Genomic DNA, 13,783 nt, shown 5'->3' on the forward strand with positions numbered 1-13,783 from the left:
AACATAACTATTATCCTGGTTTGCAGTTCCAATAAAACATAAAGGAAATTATTTCTTTGCTTGTTGTTCCTGGAACAGTTTTGGTAATACACACTGGAGTATGCTAGACTTTGGCTGAGTACCTTGAATTATTAATAGAAATGGAAGGCTGTGTGCCAGAACTGACCAGTTGTCCAAGAAGATGAGAAAGAAAGCCTGATAGATACGCAAACCAAAGCAAAACTATAAAACAACTTAAAGGCAACAGAAGACACTAGTGCAAGATCTTCAAGGGACTGCTACATCCTCAAGTTTATGTCACAGGATGCCTTTACTTCCCTATACCATATCCCAGGAAAGGATACAAAGACTTACACAACTTTTGTAGGTAAGTGACTACAGGTTTCCAATGCAGAAACAACAGCACAGACAAATCACCGAACGTCCAAAGGACCCCATGAATAATGCAGCACAATCAGGAATAAGCAACACTGAATCTCCAAGGGACCAAGACTGTTAAGCAGCTACTGGTAGCAGTTAAATGCACATTCAATTAAATACTCTGTCTATTAGTGAGATTGAGAGGCAAACTCCAGAAGAAACAATAGCCCAGCAGAGAGGGTTGCAAATACTGGATCTCAAATGGGCACAGTAAGGACTAGTACCTTATTATCTCACCTTCCAAGTGAGTACATGCATGCATGTCTCTCTTCTTCTGTCTTCACTTTTTCACTTGGAAAGATTTTGGATTCGTGCCATAACAACGGCAATACTGGGTCCCTCTAATCTAATATCCTGTCTCCAAGAGTAGTCAGATGCTTGAAAAGTGTAAGAATAGACAAGTACATGTGGTATTTTCCTCAAGTCAGCAACCAGTTCCAATCTAGGGGCTTCTCAAGCTGAATGTGGTGTTTGGTTTTATGTCTATGTATTTAGAAACCATCCATGAGTTTGTCCAGTTTTCCTTTGGATCCATGTTTCATCATTCACAACATCCTTTGGGAAGCAGTTTCACAGGTTGGTTCCCTGCTCTGTAGAGAACCGCCTTTTTGATTAAGTTCCTACTAGCTTCATTAGCTGACTAACTCTTGTACCAAGTGTAAAATTGTTGCCTTTTCCGCATTTCCATGCCATACACGTTCTTGTAAAACTCCACCATATGCCCCTTTCCTGATCTTGTCTCCACCTGCAGGAGATTTGGCCGATACAATCTCGCTCATCCTCATTGCCCTTTTCTGAACTTATCCCAGTTCAGCCTTCTCCCACCGTGAGATGGAGTATCAAAACTACACAGTGTTAAGGACACATGGATTTACACAACAGCACAAAGACGTCGTCTGCTTTTTCTCTGTTTATTCCCTTATAATTCTTAATATTTGATTTGCTTTTTTTTGACTGCTATTGAGCTTTGAACTGATACTTTAAGTAAACTATCTGTTATAACACCAAAATCATGCTCCTGAGATGTACTGATCAGCTCCATCATTTTAGATGTAGAATTAGGGCTCGCTCTTTCTTCTTTCATGTACATTATATTTTTCTATATTGAATTTCAGCTGCCATTTCTATTGCAGTCAGCATTGTAGTCTTTCTGAATCCGTCATGGTGAATGCTTTCTACCACGAATAACAACCAGTATCATCAGCAACATCATCACCTCACTGCTCATTTATTTTTCCATTTTTTTCATGACGATGCTGAATAGCACAGGTCTCTGTAAGACTCCACTCATAGCTCCTCCTCCACTAGAAAAACTGACCATTAACTGATAAATGAAAATGTCTGAAGTCCTGAAAAAAGGCTGTAGAACAGAAAACCTAGAGTCTTGCTCAGGTCCAATTTAATTGTATCAGTAAGGTCATATTAAACATGATTCCATTAAGATCAGTTTTGGTAACTCATAAATTAAAATGTCATTTAGAAAAGAAAAATCAATGATAATGATCTTCAAGCAGGCCTTAAATCTTGCAACTTAAATGGCCATAAAGCACTGTACAAATACATTTAAAGCTATCAATCACTATTCATGAATATATTTCACCATAGTTGAGGAAAAAAAAAGTTATTATCTTGTTCAGCTATAACAACAGATATAAATTAAATTGGTCGGTCCGACAGAAGTCAATTCACAGACAGATAATTTGCTCAGGTCACTGGTATCCAGGATTCATGAAGAATGTCTGTTGGTTTTTAATTATATTAATCTAGCATTATAATGTGTTATATACCACAGCAACTTAAAAGACTTTTAGAAATAACTGTCATCATCTCAATTCTAGGTACCATTTGGAAGCACTCCTTCCCTCTCAAATTAATAAACTAATTTTAACAAAAGCTCAGAAGATTTACCTTCTGAAATTTTATACCATTCACTTCAGATTCAGATTTTTTTTTTTACCACAAAGGCCTAAAAAAAAAGACCCAGTCCGACCCTTTGGCAGTTTATAAAGTATGTGAAGACTACTGCCTTAAGTGGTATAATTAGTTCCAAGATCATCATGCTAACTCTATGTTTTATTAAGTTTAGTATTTTTAAAAGCTAACCTTTTCTTTACGACTGTAGGTAACTTCAATTTTCTAGCCTGTTTATATCCTTGACTTCACTTCTTTAGTCAGATAAATGTTTTATCCTTTTAGTAATAGATAAAAGGATTTGTCTATACGGGGAAGTTAATCTGCATTAAATGAGGGCAGACAGATCATTTATTTTGTAAAAGGGAGTTAATTTGGAATAAAGCATTTATTCTGGGACTGAGAGGTCACATACGGAACTGTACTGGGTCTGGCTGAGCCGGAATTGGTTTTCCCCTGTAGCAGCCCTCATGGTGCTGTGTTTTATGCTGGGAGCTGGCAGGGTGTTGATAGCACACTGGTGTTGTGGCTACTGCTGAGTAGTGCTTACACAGCACCAAGGCTCTTTCCGACATTTCCCCCCCCAGTGGGATGGGGTGGGCAAGATCTTGGGAGGGGACACCACCAGGACAGCTGATCCGAACTGACCAAAGGGATATTCCAGACCATATGACGTCTGCTCAGTATAAAGCTGGGAGAAAGGAGGAAGGGGGTGGGGTCACCCTTGGTCCTCCGAGGCAACCACTACATGTATCAGAGCCCTGCTTCCTGAGAAGGCCCGACATCGCCTGTTAATGGGAAGTAGAGAATAAATCTGTTTTCTTTTTTTTGCTCCTGCGCATGGACCTTTGCTTTGCTTTGCTTACATTAAAACTGCTGTTGTTTTACCCACAAGGGTGGGTTTTTTTTCCTGTCTTATTTTCTTTCCCCTCTTTGCCCTGTTGAGAAAAAAGGGGAAGTGGGGGGAAGTGATAGAGCGACTTGGTGGGTACCTGGCATTTAGCCAAGGTCAAACCACCACAGGAACAAATCAGGAATAGCTTCTGGTGCTAATGAATTCAAAAAACCTGCCATTCTACCACACACAAATATTTTGGGGGTTTTCTCTTTTGCTAGTGACCTTTCCCTGGAGATTTTTAGAGGTAATTAATGCAAACTCACAAATGCTGTTATTTAGCACTAACTGGTAGATTTTTAGTTACTGGCTGAAGAAGTTAAAGATACAATGATAACAGAAAGCTTGGCATGGCAGCACAAAATTCTGAAGGTCTGTAGTCTATACCTGCTTTATTAGTGTACAAGTGGAGGATGGTTTTGCTGTACACGAATGTTGCTCATGCAACATTCTCTTGGACAAGAGAACTAAAAAGCCTGGGTCTCTTCAGTTTGGAGAGAAGGCAGATGTGACTGAAGCTTTCAGAGTCATGAAGGTGATGGTTAAGGTGAATGCAGAACTGTTATTCATCCAACCCTACAATGCTAGAATGAGGGGCACTTGATAAACCTGGTAGGTGATCAGTTGATCACAGAGAGCAGTGAACTTGTGAGCCTGCTGTGGAGACACACAAGTTCAAAGAGGGACCAGACAAACCTTTGGACAACAGGTCCATAAAAGAAGATTTCAAGGCTGAGGCACGGATGCCCCCTGCAATATCCCTAGCGAAACAAATGTTGAGAAAGTATAAAGCAAAAGACACAGAAGTGGCCAGGCTCACGTGCATTCCCCAAATAATCTTTCTATAGGCCCTGCTGGAGACAGCATACTGAACTAGATGGACAAGAGGTTTGTCTTATCACTGTGTGACTGCATGTCACTGAGCAGAGGTTGGACATACTGGTGAAGGCCATTTGCTGAACTGGAATGATCACATTCCTGTAGCTGGTCCCCAGTGCAGACAGAAGGAGATCCCATCTACTGGGATATTCACACCGTAGGTAGCCTGTTAATCCTCAGAAGTATAATTCAGCATGTTAATAAGTTCCAAATTATTTTTAAAAATGAGGGCAACTACTCTTGTTCCTCCTCAAATGCTTGCTTTGTGATTCTTTAAAAACATTTTGGAAAAACTCATGAGTGACTGCAGTTTACAAAACAAAAACAAGTGAGTACAGTTGTTGTAGCACAAGTATATGAACCTCTTACCTTTTGGGTAAATGTCTTTCAAAGGCACATCTCCAGGTGCTAAAATTCTGACTATTTGATTAGAAGCCAATAAAGTTACACAATTGGCTTGTTTTGCAGCTCCTGTTTTCCTCCGGGCTCCATAATAAAATTGATCGGAAGGAGAAGCACGTTTGTGACTCAGAGAGGAATTTCTTTTCCAGCTATACACTTCACTAGGAGACTGCAAGAGAGAAGGAGTCTACTGAACAAAATGTTACTATTATTGAGCCTAAAACCAAATGTTTCTTGATAAGTTCCACTTCTTACCTAACTTCAAATCAGACCTACTGTGGTTACCTCTCATGTCACCACATGACAAGGAAAATACCTGGATTATTTTGTCATTAAAACCTCCTATCTGAGTTAAAAACAACAGACCACCTACACAAATTTTAGGAATTGAGACTCTTTGAAGATCTGAAGTAGAAACAACACTTTTTTCATGTTGAACCAGGAACAGAAAGCATTGAAATAACCTAATCTGGAATCAAACTATGTAACAAACTGTTACCATAATCTAAGTTTCCACTAATGTAGATAAATGCAAACAGATATTTCAGTAATTAATTCAAAGATAGGCATTAAGGCTAATGTCTAAGGGATTTGCCTCCAGGTTCAGAGACATAAATGCAGGTGTCCACATGTAAGCCACGTGCTTCATCTCCCGCTATAGAGACTAAACAATAAATGATCTCATCTTGAAGAAGGCCTCTATGTTTGGTCAGCTGAGCATTTCTACTACAAACAACAGCTTAGATACCTTGTTCATACTAAATACCTATACCATTAACACTAAACAATGAATCTGGGGCTTTGTCCCACCACCCTCACATTCACCTTTAGCGCTCCCTCTTTGACATTCACATGGATGTCAAAACCACGTATAAGGAAAGACAGGGCTTCAGTCGATATCGGGGAGAGCAAAATGCTTCATCACCAGTTTTGGTATTGAAATGTGTAGCATCTTTAGTACTCTCTCCTCTAGACTAACCCAGCAATAAACTCACATCTATTATAAATAATATGAAAAGCTAATATAGTCGATTTGGTAATATAAATCCAAATCAAATCAAACTCAAAAGCTATTTGCAAAGACAGGGAATGTCTTACTGACAAAAATATATTTTTGAATCATTTTGGATTCCAGGGTATTTTCTTCAGTTGTCTGGCTTTCCCAAAATTCATGTCTGTTAACAGTTAAATTTTTTAATTTGCCTCAATTTATGAAGCAAAAATGACATAGAATTATTTATTCCATAAGCATCTTGTGATATTAGTAAATATAAATAAATACAAAGAATTAAATGCACTGCTTTTATTTTCCCTGTGTTTACCTCCAGTCCTTGCAACAGCCTTAGTCGTTACACTGTTAAGTTTCACTTTCTTTTCTGGACCTTCCCTAATTGTGTCACAGAAGTGAGCACAATTACATGCAGTATTTACACTTAACTACATTATTAAATAGTGAAGGGGCTGTAAAGCTTTGTTACCATTTTCTGTATCTTTTTTCTTTTTCTTAAATCTAGAGTCTTGCTAGCTGCTACACACTGAGTAAAAAGTTCACACTGAACAAAATGATACTGATATCCTTTTTCTCAGTGATTATATTTAATTAAAAATCTATAAAACCACATGCTTTAGAAAATATTCCTCTAGCCAGCGATATTCAGAACTTATCTACAATGAATTTTGTCTGTGCTAGACATTATGTTGTCCAATTTCTTATTATTTCAAACCCCACTGAAATCCCTCTAGATTAGACTACCAAATGGTGTACTCTACATGGATTTGTCATTTACGGCCATTCCCTTCTTTTTCCATATCATTTGGTAAACAGGTACTTAATTGGTTACAGAATAAATGAAATCATATTACTTCATTGTATAATAATGCTGAGTATTTACCAAGAGGTCTGGGAAACCAATAACAATAGTAGCATAATTATGTTCATCTGAGAAAATCCTGTTGGGGGAGCTGATCTTTTGTCCCACAGCTGCACTGAGGTTTTCTGAAGATAGCTGGTCACTTGAAACTGCATGTGGCACACACAGTTCTGACTCTAAACAGGGAAATTAAACAAAATGAAAGTCATTAAATCCAGATGTGCAATCGAAAACAATATTAACTGTAAAAGCACTGAGCACTGACCACTGCTATTACTTTGAGCATAAAATTACTCAAAAGCAGAAGATTTGATTATACTATACTATAACACAGAAAAGAAGTCAGGAAATAATGTTACTTTTAAAAAGTTAAATACTTAAAATCAGGAAATACTAGCTTTGTAGTTGCTTATACCACTTAATTTTGCCCTCTATTGTGTAAATGAGGCAGGAAGCCTATGGAATAGAACAGCATGTGATCTCATTGAAGACTGTTATAATGCAAATGCACAAAAAGGTAAAATGTAGGTTTGCACAGGTAAGAGTCAATGTGACATTTCTTGGTAGCTGTCTTGCTGTCTTTGCAATTTAAATAATGTTATTTGTAACACATTTCTGGTAAATAATGGCCTAGTTTTCTTTTTCTTTAAGCTATGGAAAACTAAATTCTATTCTGTGCAACTCTAACAGCCCTTTACCTTGCCTCAAATTATCAACACAGTCAGAACCTGCTATCTTTAGTTCTGCAGCATACACTGTTTCCACTTCAATGGGCAGACTGTCTTGTTTACCTGGCAGTGGGAGAAAATCTTTCCTCCCTCAAAGGATGAATGGGCTACTGGTTTGGGTCAGTGGCAAACCCACACTGATCTACTTTTTCTTAGTTCTCCTGCCATAGGCTCTGCCTCAAAGAATGAGAACAGGCTGAAGATGTTACATTTGGGGTTTGCTGGATGATTTGGAAAAAAGTGGAGAGGGGATATAACTTTTTAGACTGGAAGAGAAGAAATAAGATAACAAAGGATAAAAATAGCACAAAAAGCATGCAGCAATAAACTGTCCACAAATACTTTGAGAATGGAGATTATAATAACTTTTCTACCCATCTGAGGAATGATACTCTATCATAGTTTCTAAATAAGGTAGCAAGAGGAAGGAAACTACTGTGCTCTGATGAAGCTTGATAAGTTGATAGAGTAAACTGTACAAGAGAGAAAAAGGATCCTACATATTTAAGCTGTGGTTAGAGTCTTTGGTATCCAATTTGTTGCTGTTTGTATAAAATAAGCTGTATTTGTTACTTGTCAATAACATTTGCTTGTATCATGTTTACACTGTATTAATCTCATTCTTCATACTTATGCTAGCCACAGGATCAGGACAAAACTTTTTCCTTCTTTAACAGATATAAAGTGGTTTCTCTATTTTTTTCCTCTGTCTCTCTGAGACACACTGGAGATAAGCCACAGCCTATGAACTCTTTAGATGGGATGCACATGTACTTCCAGTGTTATTAAACCAGGGAGACTAAAGATTTTGTGCACTGTGATCAAATGTTCAGGGTTGAAAATGTCATCAGATCTGAAGATAGACAGATCTTAGCAGGCAGAATGATGACTACTGGACATTTCTGCCTTCTTCTGTAGCTCAGACATGCCTCAATGCCTAGCAATATCTGGGAATTTTATCGAACAAATTCCCCCTATCTTTTAACAGGAGGCCTCAATGGCCTCCTGCACACTATCTGCAGAACTTTAGAAACTGTGACTTCTGTCCTGTTTTAATAGTAGGTCTTTTGTATTTTTTTAAGTGTTGGGAAATGTCTTCTAGCTCATCTGAGTGTGTGCAACAGACCTGCAACAGCCTACAGACTGGACTCATCAATATATTTAGTCCCTTCTATTCCTGTGTTCTAATTCCTGCCTAGTTGTCTTTTTTCCTTTTCTATTCTGTATGCTTGTATGTCTTCTGAAAGTCCATGGCTGAAGGTCTTAAAACGTTACAGTGAAACAAAGATGCTTTATTCAAACAACCTGAAGTTTCAGCATGGAATTTGCCATGCTTTTGTGAAAAGTTATTATTAACCAAACATGATAAGGGGAGGACAAAAAGAGAATCAGAGAGAAGGTTACCCAGACCTTTAAAGTAAAAGAGCCTTGTTTGTGCAGCTGCAAACACAGAAATTATTTTAAAAAAAGAACAAGCCAAGCTTGCATTCAATACCCATTGTTAAGCCAAATCCCATGTCAGCTGGCTCTTCAGTCAATGCATACAGCTGGCAAACCTCACTGTCTTCAGCTTCCATATGGGCACGCTTGGTTAAAAGAAATTTCCTGTAAAGGATACACATTTATAATAATTCCGGATTAGGCTTGTAAATCTAAACAAGGACTTTTATCTTCTGAAATAGTGAAAACATTCTACATTTATATAAACGAGGTTATCAACACCTTTTTCTAAAACTAAATACGATTTACCAAACATCTGCGAGATAGGACAGGATAAGCCAGCAAGTGGCAGATTTGTCTTCTGGTAACTATTTACACACTTTTATTTGCTGTGCATTTATAAAAATAAGACAGCAGAGTAATATTTCTTTCATGTGACCGTGAAAGTAAAGCAAGCAGGCACTAACTCTGGATGATGTGGCTGTATTTCCAAAGCTAGGTCCACCAACATTCTCATTTCTAAAGATCAATATCACCTCAATAAAAACAGTATTAACATGCATATAATTAAAGCTAGTCTAGATTTTCAGAGCCATGAATTTAGACAGGCATATCCTGTTTACTTCCTACTCTAAAAGCCTACCTGCACTTTCACCAGAGCAAATCTGCATCTTAAACACCAACTGTTTAAGTCTAGCCAGTCTTACAAACTGAAAAAAATACTCTGAGACCAGGAGTGAAGCTCCTGAACATAAACAAGACACAAACAAGAAATAATGCCATCAAGTAAACTACGTTTAACTAACTGATTTGTTTCATTTTCCACCAAGAGCCACCGGTCTTCAGCTGCCAGGAAAACGGATTTCAGATTGATCGGAAGCGAGATGGTATGAGTTTGACCCTCTAATACATCCAGTACAATAAGGCAGTTTCTGTAAAATTGGAAGCCAAGGAAAGCATGATCAGATAGGGATGTACATGAGGAGATCTGTTATAATACAAGAATATAATTTACTCTCACCCTGTTTCTTTGTAGAATACCAGCCAGTTTTTGTGTGAAAACTCTCGGCACATTTTGTAGTTGCTCTGTATAAAAATACATCATACAGCAATTAGTGTTTGTTAGATTTGTCCCAGTGAGTTTCCCTGACTCCCCTGAAAGTGAACTACATTTTTCCTTTATTTAGAATAATCCATGGCATTAATTACCTTTCAAAATGCTATCTAGCCTGCCTTGTCCGAAGTCATATAATTGCATCATAATCGGGTTCATTATTTTGGACATAATCCCTTGTAACAAAATGTTCCATTATTTCCAGTTCTAGCTCCAAAGAGGGATATTTTAAAGATACATATCCTCAGACAGTACTCAACTTACATTTTTTATATCACTAGTTCATAAAAATGTTATTTTATGTGTAAGGCATTTAAACATACATAAGAGTAAACAATTAAACTCTTGGGCCGTAAAAACAAAAGGTAAATGATCCTGGGGCAATTTTTCCAATATTGAGCTTTGGTTTAAAAAACCCACTTAGTATAGTAGAGGCAGGTGCTATTCCTCACCATCTCTTCTTTGCTACTCCACCAAGACGTTCTCTTAGGAGACTCTTGAGCATCTGGTAAGATCAAAAGTCGGCGAAGGGCACCATTGTTTGTATCCAGCAACAACACAACATTGCTCTGTAAATGAAAAGCAGATCCATGCACATCTCAAGCCCATTTAAGAGACTACAACAAATCTGTCTGAAGCACTTTTGCAACTCTAGCAACTTAGGACATTTTGAAAAGATGATCTAGATTTTGTTTGAAAACGTAGGCTGAATCTTCTTGGTTAATTTCAAAGCTCATGGAGAAATTTAATTGTAGAAGTTCAGTACATGCATAAAGGGCTGGAATGATATTCTAGTTTTTCCATAATGTTTTATCTATACATCTCACATTCACTTCTGCATAAACTCTACGAACTAGACTAGTATGTCTTACATGTCCAAGCTGTCATCAGCTACATGTGAGAAACATACCAATTTAGTTCTGTCAAGTCACAGAATCACAGAATCATCTAGGTTGGAAAGGACCTTGAAGATCATCTAGTCCAACCCTTAACCTAGCACTGACAGATCCCAACTACACCATATCCCTCAGCGCTATGCCAACCCGACTCTTAAACACCTCCAGGGATGGGGACTCCACCACCTCCCTGAGCAGCCCATTCCAACACCTAACAACCCGTTCTGTAAAGAAATACTTCCTAATATCCAGTCTAAACCTTCCCTGGCGCAAAGTCACTAAAATATTTCATTTAAGATTTTATGTTTTCTTAGCATTCCTCTAAAGTACCCATTACTTAAGTTACACTGAAGGTGAAAAACTGGTGAGAGAAGAAATGGCTTAGTACTTTCTCTCCAAGTTCATACTTCTGATACCGTGGAGCCTATTAAATATCGCAGTGTGTGACAATCCTTCTGTGACCTGCACACTCAGACAGCTTACAGTGTCAGAACTAGGACAGCTGTTGGAGGACAGTGGGATGACTCAAAAGGATGGAAATCAGAAGCAGACAGGATATTGAACAGAGTGGTGCAAGTGTCCTCCACATATCAGATGTGAAAATACAGTATGCTAAATTTTGAACTTCAGATTTCTGTTTGCTACTCAATGCCCCAGGGTTCACACATGATGTCAAATGACAGAGACATTTTAAACATTTCTTTTTACAAAGTACTACAGCTGCTCCTAATGTGTTTAACTAAGAACAATCATTCAGGGCCAAACTTAATCGCATCAAATGAAATTTAAAAGGTACAAAAGAACAAGTTAATTAAGCCGTGGGTTGATTTTTGTTTGCCATTCAAGGAAATCTTAAGTTCTGCAAGTACATTAGGTTCTGCAAGGACTTACTAAAAGTAAACTGTCTACGTACAACATCTGCAATAACGCATGATAGACGTTAAGGGAGTAAAACATAAATTCCCACAAATTCTCCTATCTAAAACAAATACAAACAATCTGAGTCACAGCAGTTTTGTTCTTTTGGGTACGCTTCATACTTTCACTAGGATCATTTGGGAGAATGAACTTTAATAATGACAGACATTTGAAGCTAAATATGGTAAAGCATTTAAAATATTACCATATTATTTGGAGCATTTGGGAATTTCAGCTAGAGTTCAATACCTCTAAAAAAAGAAGTTTGCTTATGTATTACAAACCAAAATTATAGAAATGTGGTTCAGGAAAAAAAAAATAGGGCATTTGCTTTGCACTTTGGTTTTCTGCCATATTTTATTTATATAATTCTGCAACAGCACTGCTGAACCAAAGCAATGCATTAGCCTTCCATGTGAGATAAAGAACACATACAAATCAATTACATTCTTCCACTTAGCATTAAATTTATGAGAGCAGTTGGTAATATAAAAAGCCTCTCTACTCCACCCCTTTTGATGTTAATGGTTTCCTTCTGTGCTAAGTGACTGATGTATATTCTGTCTGTGTTTAAGAATAGATTTTTGCGTCACTTGTGAACACATCCAAGAGCAGCTTTGGCAACTCTTCAAGTGGGCTGGGAAAAGAAGTTGGTGTGCAATTCCGCTGTGTTTGTTCTTGACTGGGAGAAAAGTAACCTTTGGGCGACCTCCCGACCCCGATGTCTGGAATTCCAAACTCTGGACAGATGCAATAACCAATCTCGTGAAGTGGTGTGCCTTTATTTTTAGTTACTGCAAAGTTTCCCTTTCCTTACTGCTGTTTTTATTTTAGCCGGCATTTTCCTCTTAAAAGTCCTTAAACCAAACAGGGCTGTGATTTCACTTTGCTGGTATGGGAAGTTGTTCTTTATGGTCTTGCAGACAGAGACAAGAGTTAGGGGAAGGAATACACTCCAATTTCAGAGTGTGACAGTACAAACAATTCAGTTTAACCATCTTGTATTCTCCTCCCTGTACTCACTCTCAGTCTTGTTCTCTTCTGCCCTCGATGCTCACATCCTGAGCAAGCGAGCTCACAAACACAGGCTCTTCTTCATTGTCAACTTCAGATGAGGACGATTCTTAGCTTGGGAGAGTAACCCCTCTGTACACTCTACACCTTGCCTCCTGTCCCACAAGCACCTTTCTATTAGTGCGACTCAACAACTCCTTAAGTGGTTCATATGTAACAATCCTGACACTAACTATTAGAAACAGATACAGAGATATCATATTGTTCATTAGGTTCAAACGGAAAAAGTCTGTGCAAGAATTTATGGTTTGGGGCTCAGACCTCCATGCCTTCAGAGGTGGGGAATGTATGCAAGTAGATTATTGGTGTTCTAGTTAATGAATGGCGTCTCCCAGATGATTTGGGAGACTTGATTGTACTAGAGATTTCAGCAAACTAAGAACAGCAAATAGAGATATAAGCTTTGTGCTTATAGAAAAGGAAACTCTTCACCTTTTCTATAGAAGTTGCACACATTTCGATATAAGCACACCTTTCCTTTTCTACAAGGAAAAGGAAACCATTATATAATATCCAAAAAAGAAGAGTATTTAATAACATTAACTAGTTTTTGAAGAAACTACACTCTTTCTCCTGAACACATACATCAGAATATTATGGGGACTAGAGGTTTCACACATTACTACTAGTAGGTTGAAGGTTCTTCCATACGCAGGTCCCCACTTGTGTTTCAGGCCAGATCACAAACTATTAAAAAAAAGTCTTCTCCTAAAGGATGTTTGCCATCTTCTACACATAGTGAGCAAGGTGGATAACTGTGTCAACTTCTGTGCCACAGAGTCCCTCACTCCCTTGCTGTCTGAGAGCTCTGACAAAGAGCTCCAGCAGCACATGGGACAGGGAAAAGCACTTCCCTCCCTCCCTATCCCACTTTCTGACCGAGAAAGATAAAAGCAGAGTTAAAGGATGCTGGCAGGACACTGCCTGGGCAAAGCTTGTTGTGCTCCCTGAGGTACACTGTAGGTTACTCTGTCTGTCCAGTTGTAGCTTTTCAACAAAGTGCTTGTAAGAAAAAACATGTAAGTGTGCAGTTAATTTATATGCAAATCAATTCTCCATGTGCATTTTCCTCTTACAATCCCATATAAAATCATACATAAAGATATCAAAATTCTTTTCAGTCTGTATTCCCTCTCCTTCTGAGCAATAAAAGCAATAGGCGCAGAAAGAAAAAGAAAAGTGAAATAGGCAGGCATGAAGCTTTATAGGAAATAGGGGTACACCCTGAAGTACTC

The 13,783-nt window shown here is 38.1% G+C and overlaps 1 protein-coding gene across 1 annotated transcript in view; it reads right to left on the bottom strand.

Annotated features, from left to right (window-relative positions):
* Positions 1-13,783, bottom strand: part of VWA8 (von Willebrand factor A domain containing 8) — a 196,396-nt gene that overhangs the window by 49,371 nt on the left and 133,242 nt on the right. The window contains exons 30-35 of the mRNA XM_074815604.1: positions 10,113-10,229; positions 9,568-9,632; positions 9,353-9,478; positions 8,602-8,711; positions 6,400-6,554; positions 4,475-4,676 (exon numbers count right to left, since the gene is read on the bottom strand). Of these exons, the coding sequence (XP_074671705.1) occupies positions 4,475-4,676; positions 6,400-6,554; positions 8,602-8,711; positions 9,353-9,478; positions 9,568-9,632; positions 10,113-10,229 (775 nt within the window). The remainder of the gene's footprint in view (positions 1-4,474; positions 4,677-6,399; positions 6,555-8,601; positions 8,712-9,352; positions 9,479-9,567; positions 9,633-10,112; positions 10,230-13,783) is intronic.

This window comes from Strix aluco, chromosome 2 (assembly GCF_031877795.1).
Source record: "Strix aluco isolate bStrAlu1 chromosome 2, bStrAlu1.hap1, whole genome shotgun sequence".
Lineage (NCBI taxonomy): Eukaryota > Metazoa > Chordata > Aves > Strigiformes > Strigidae > Strix > Strix aluco.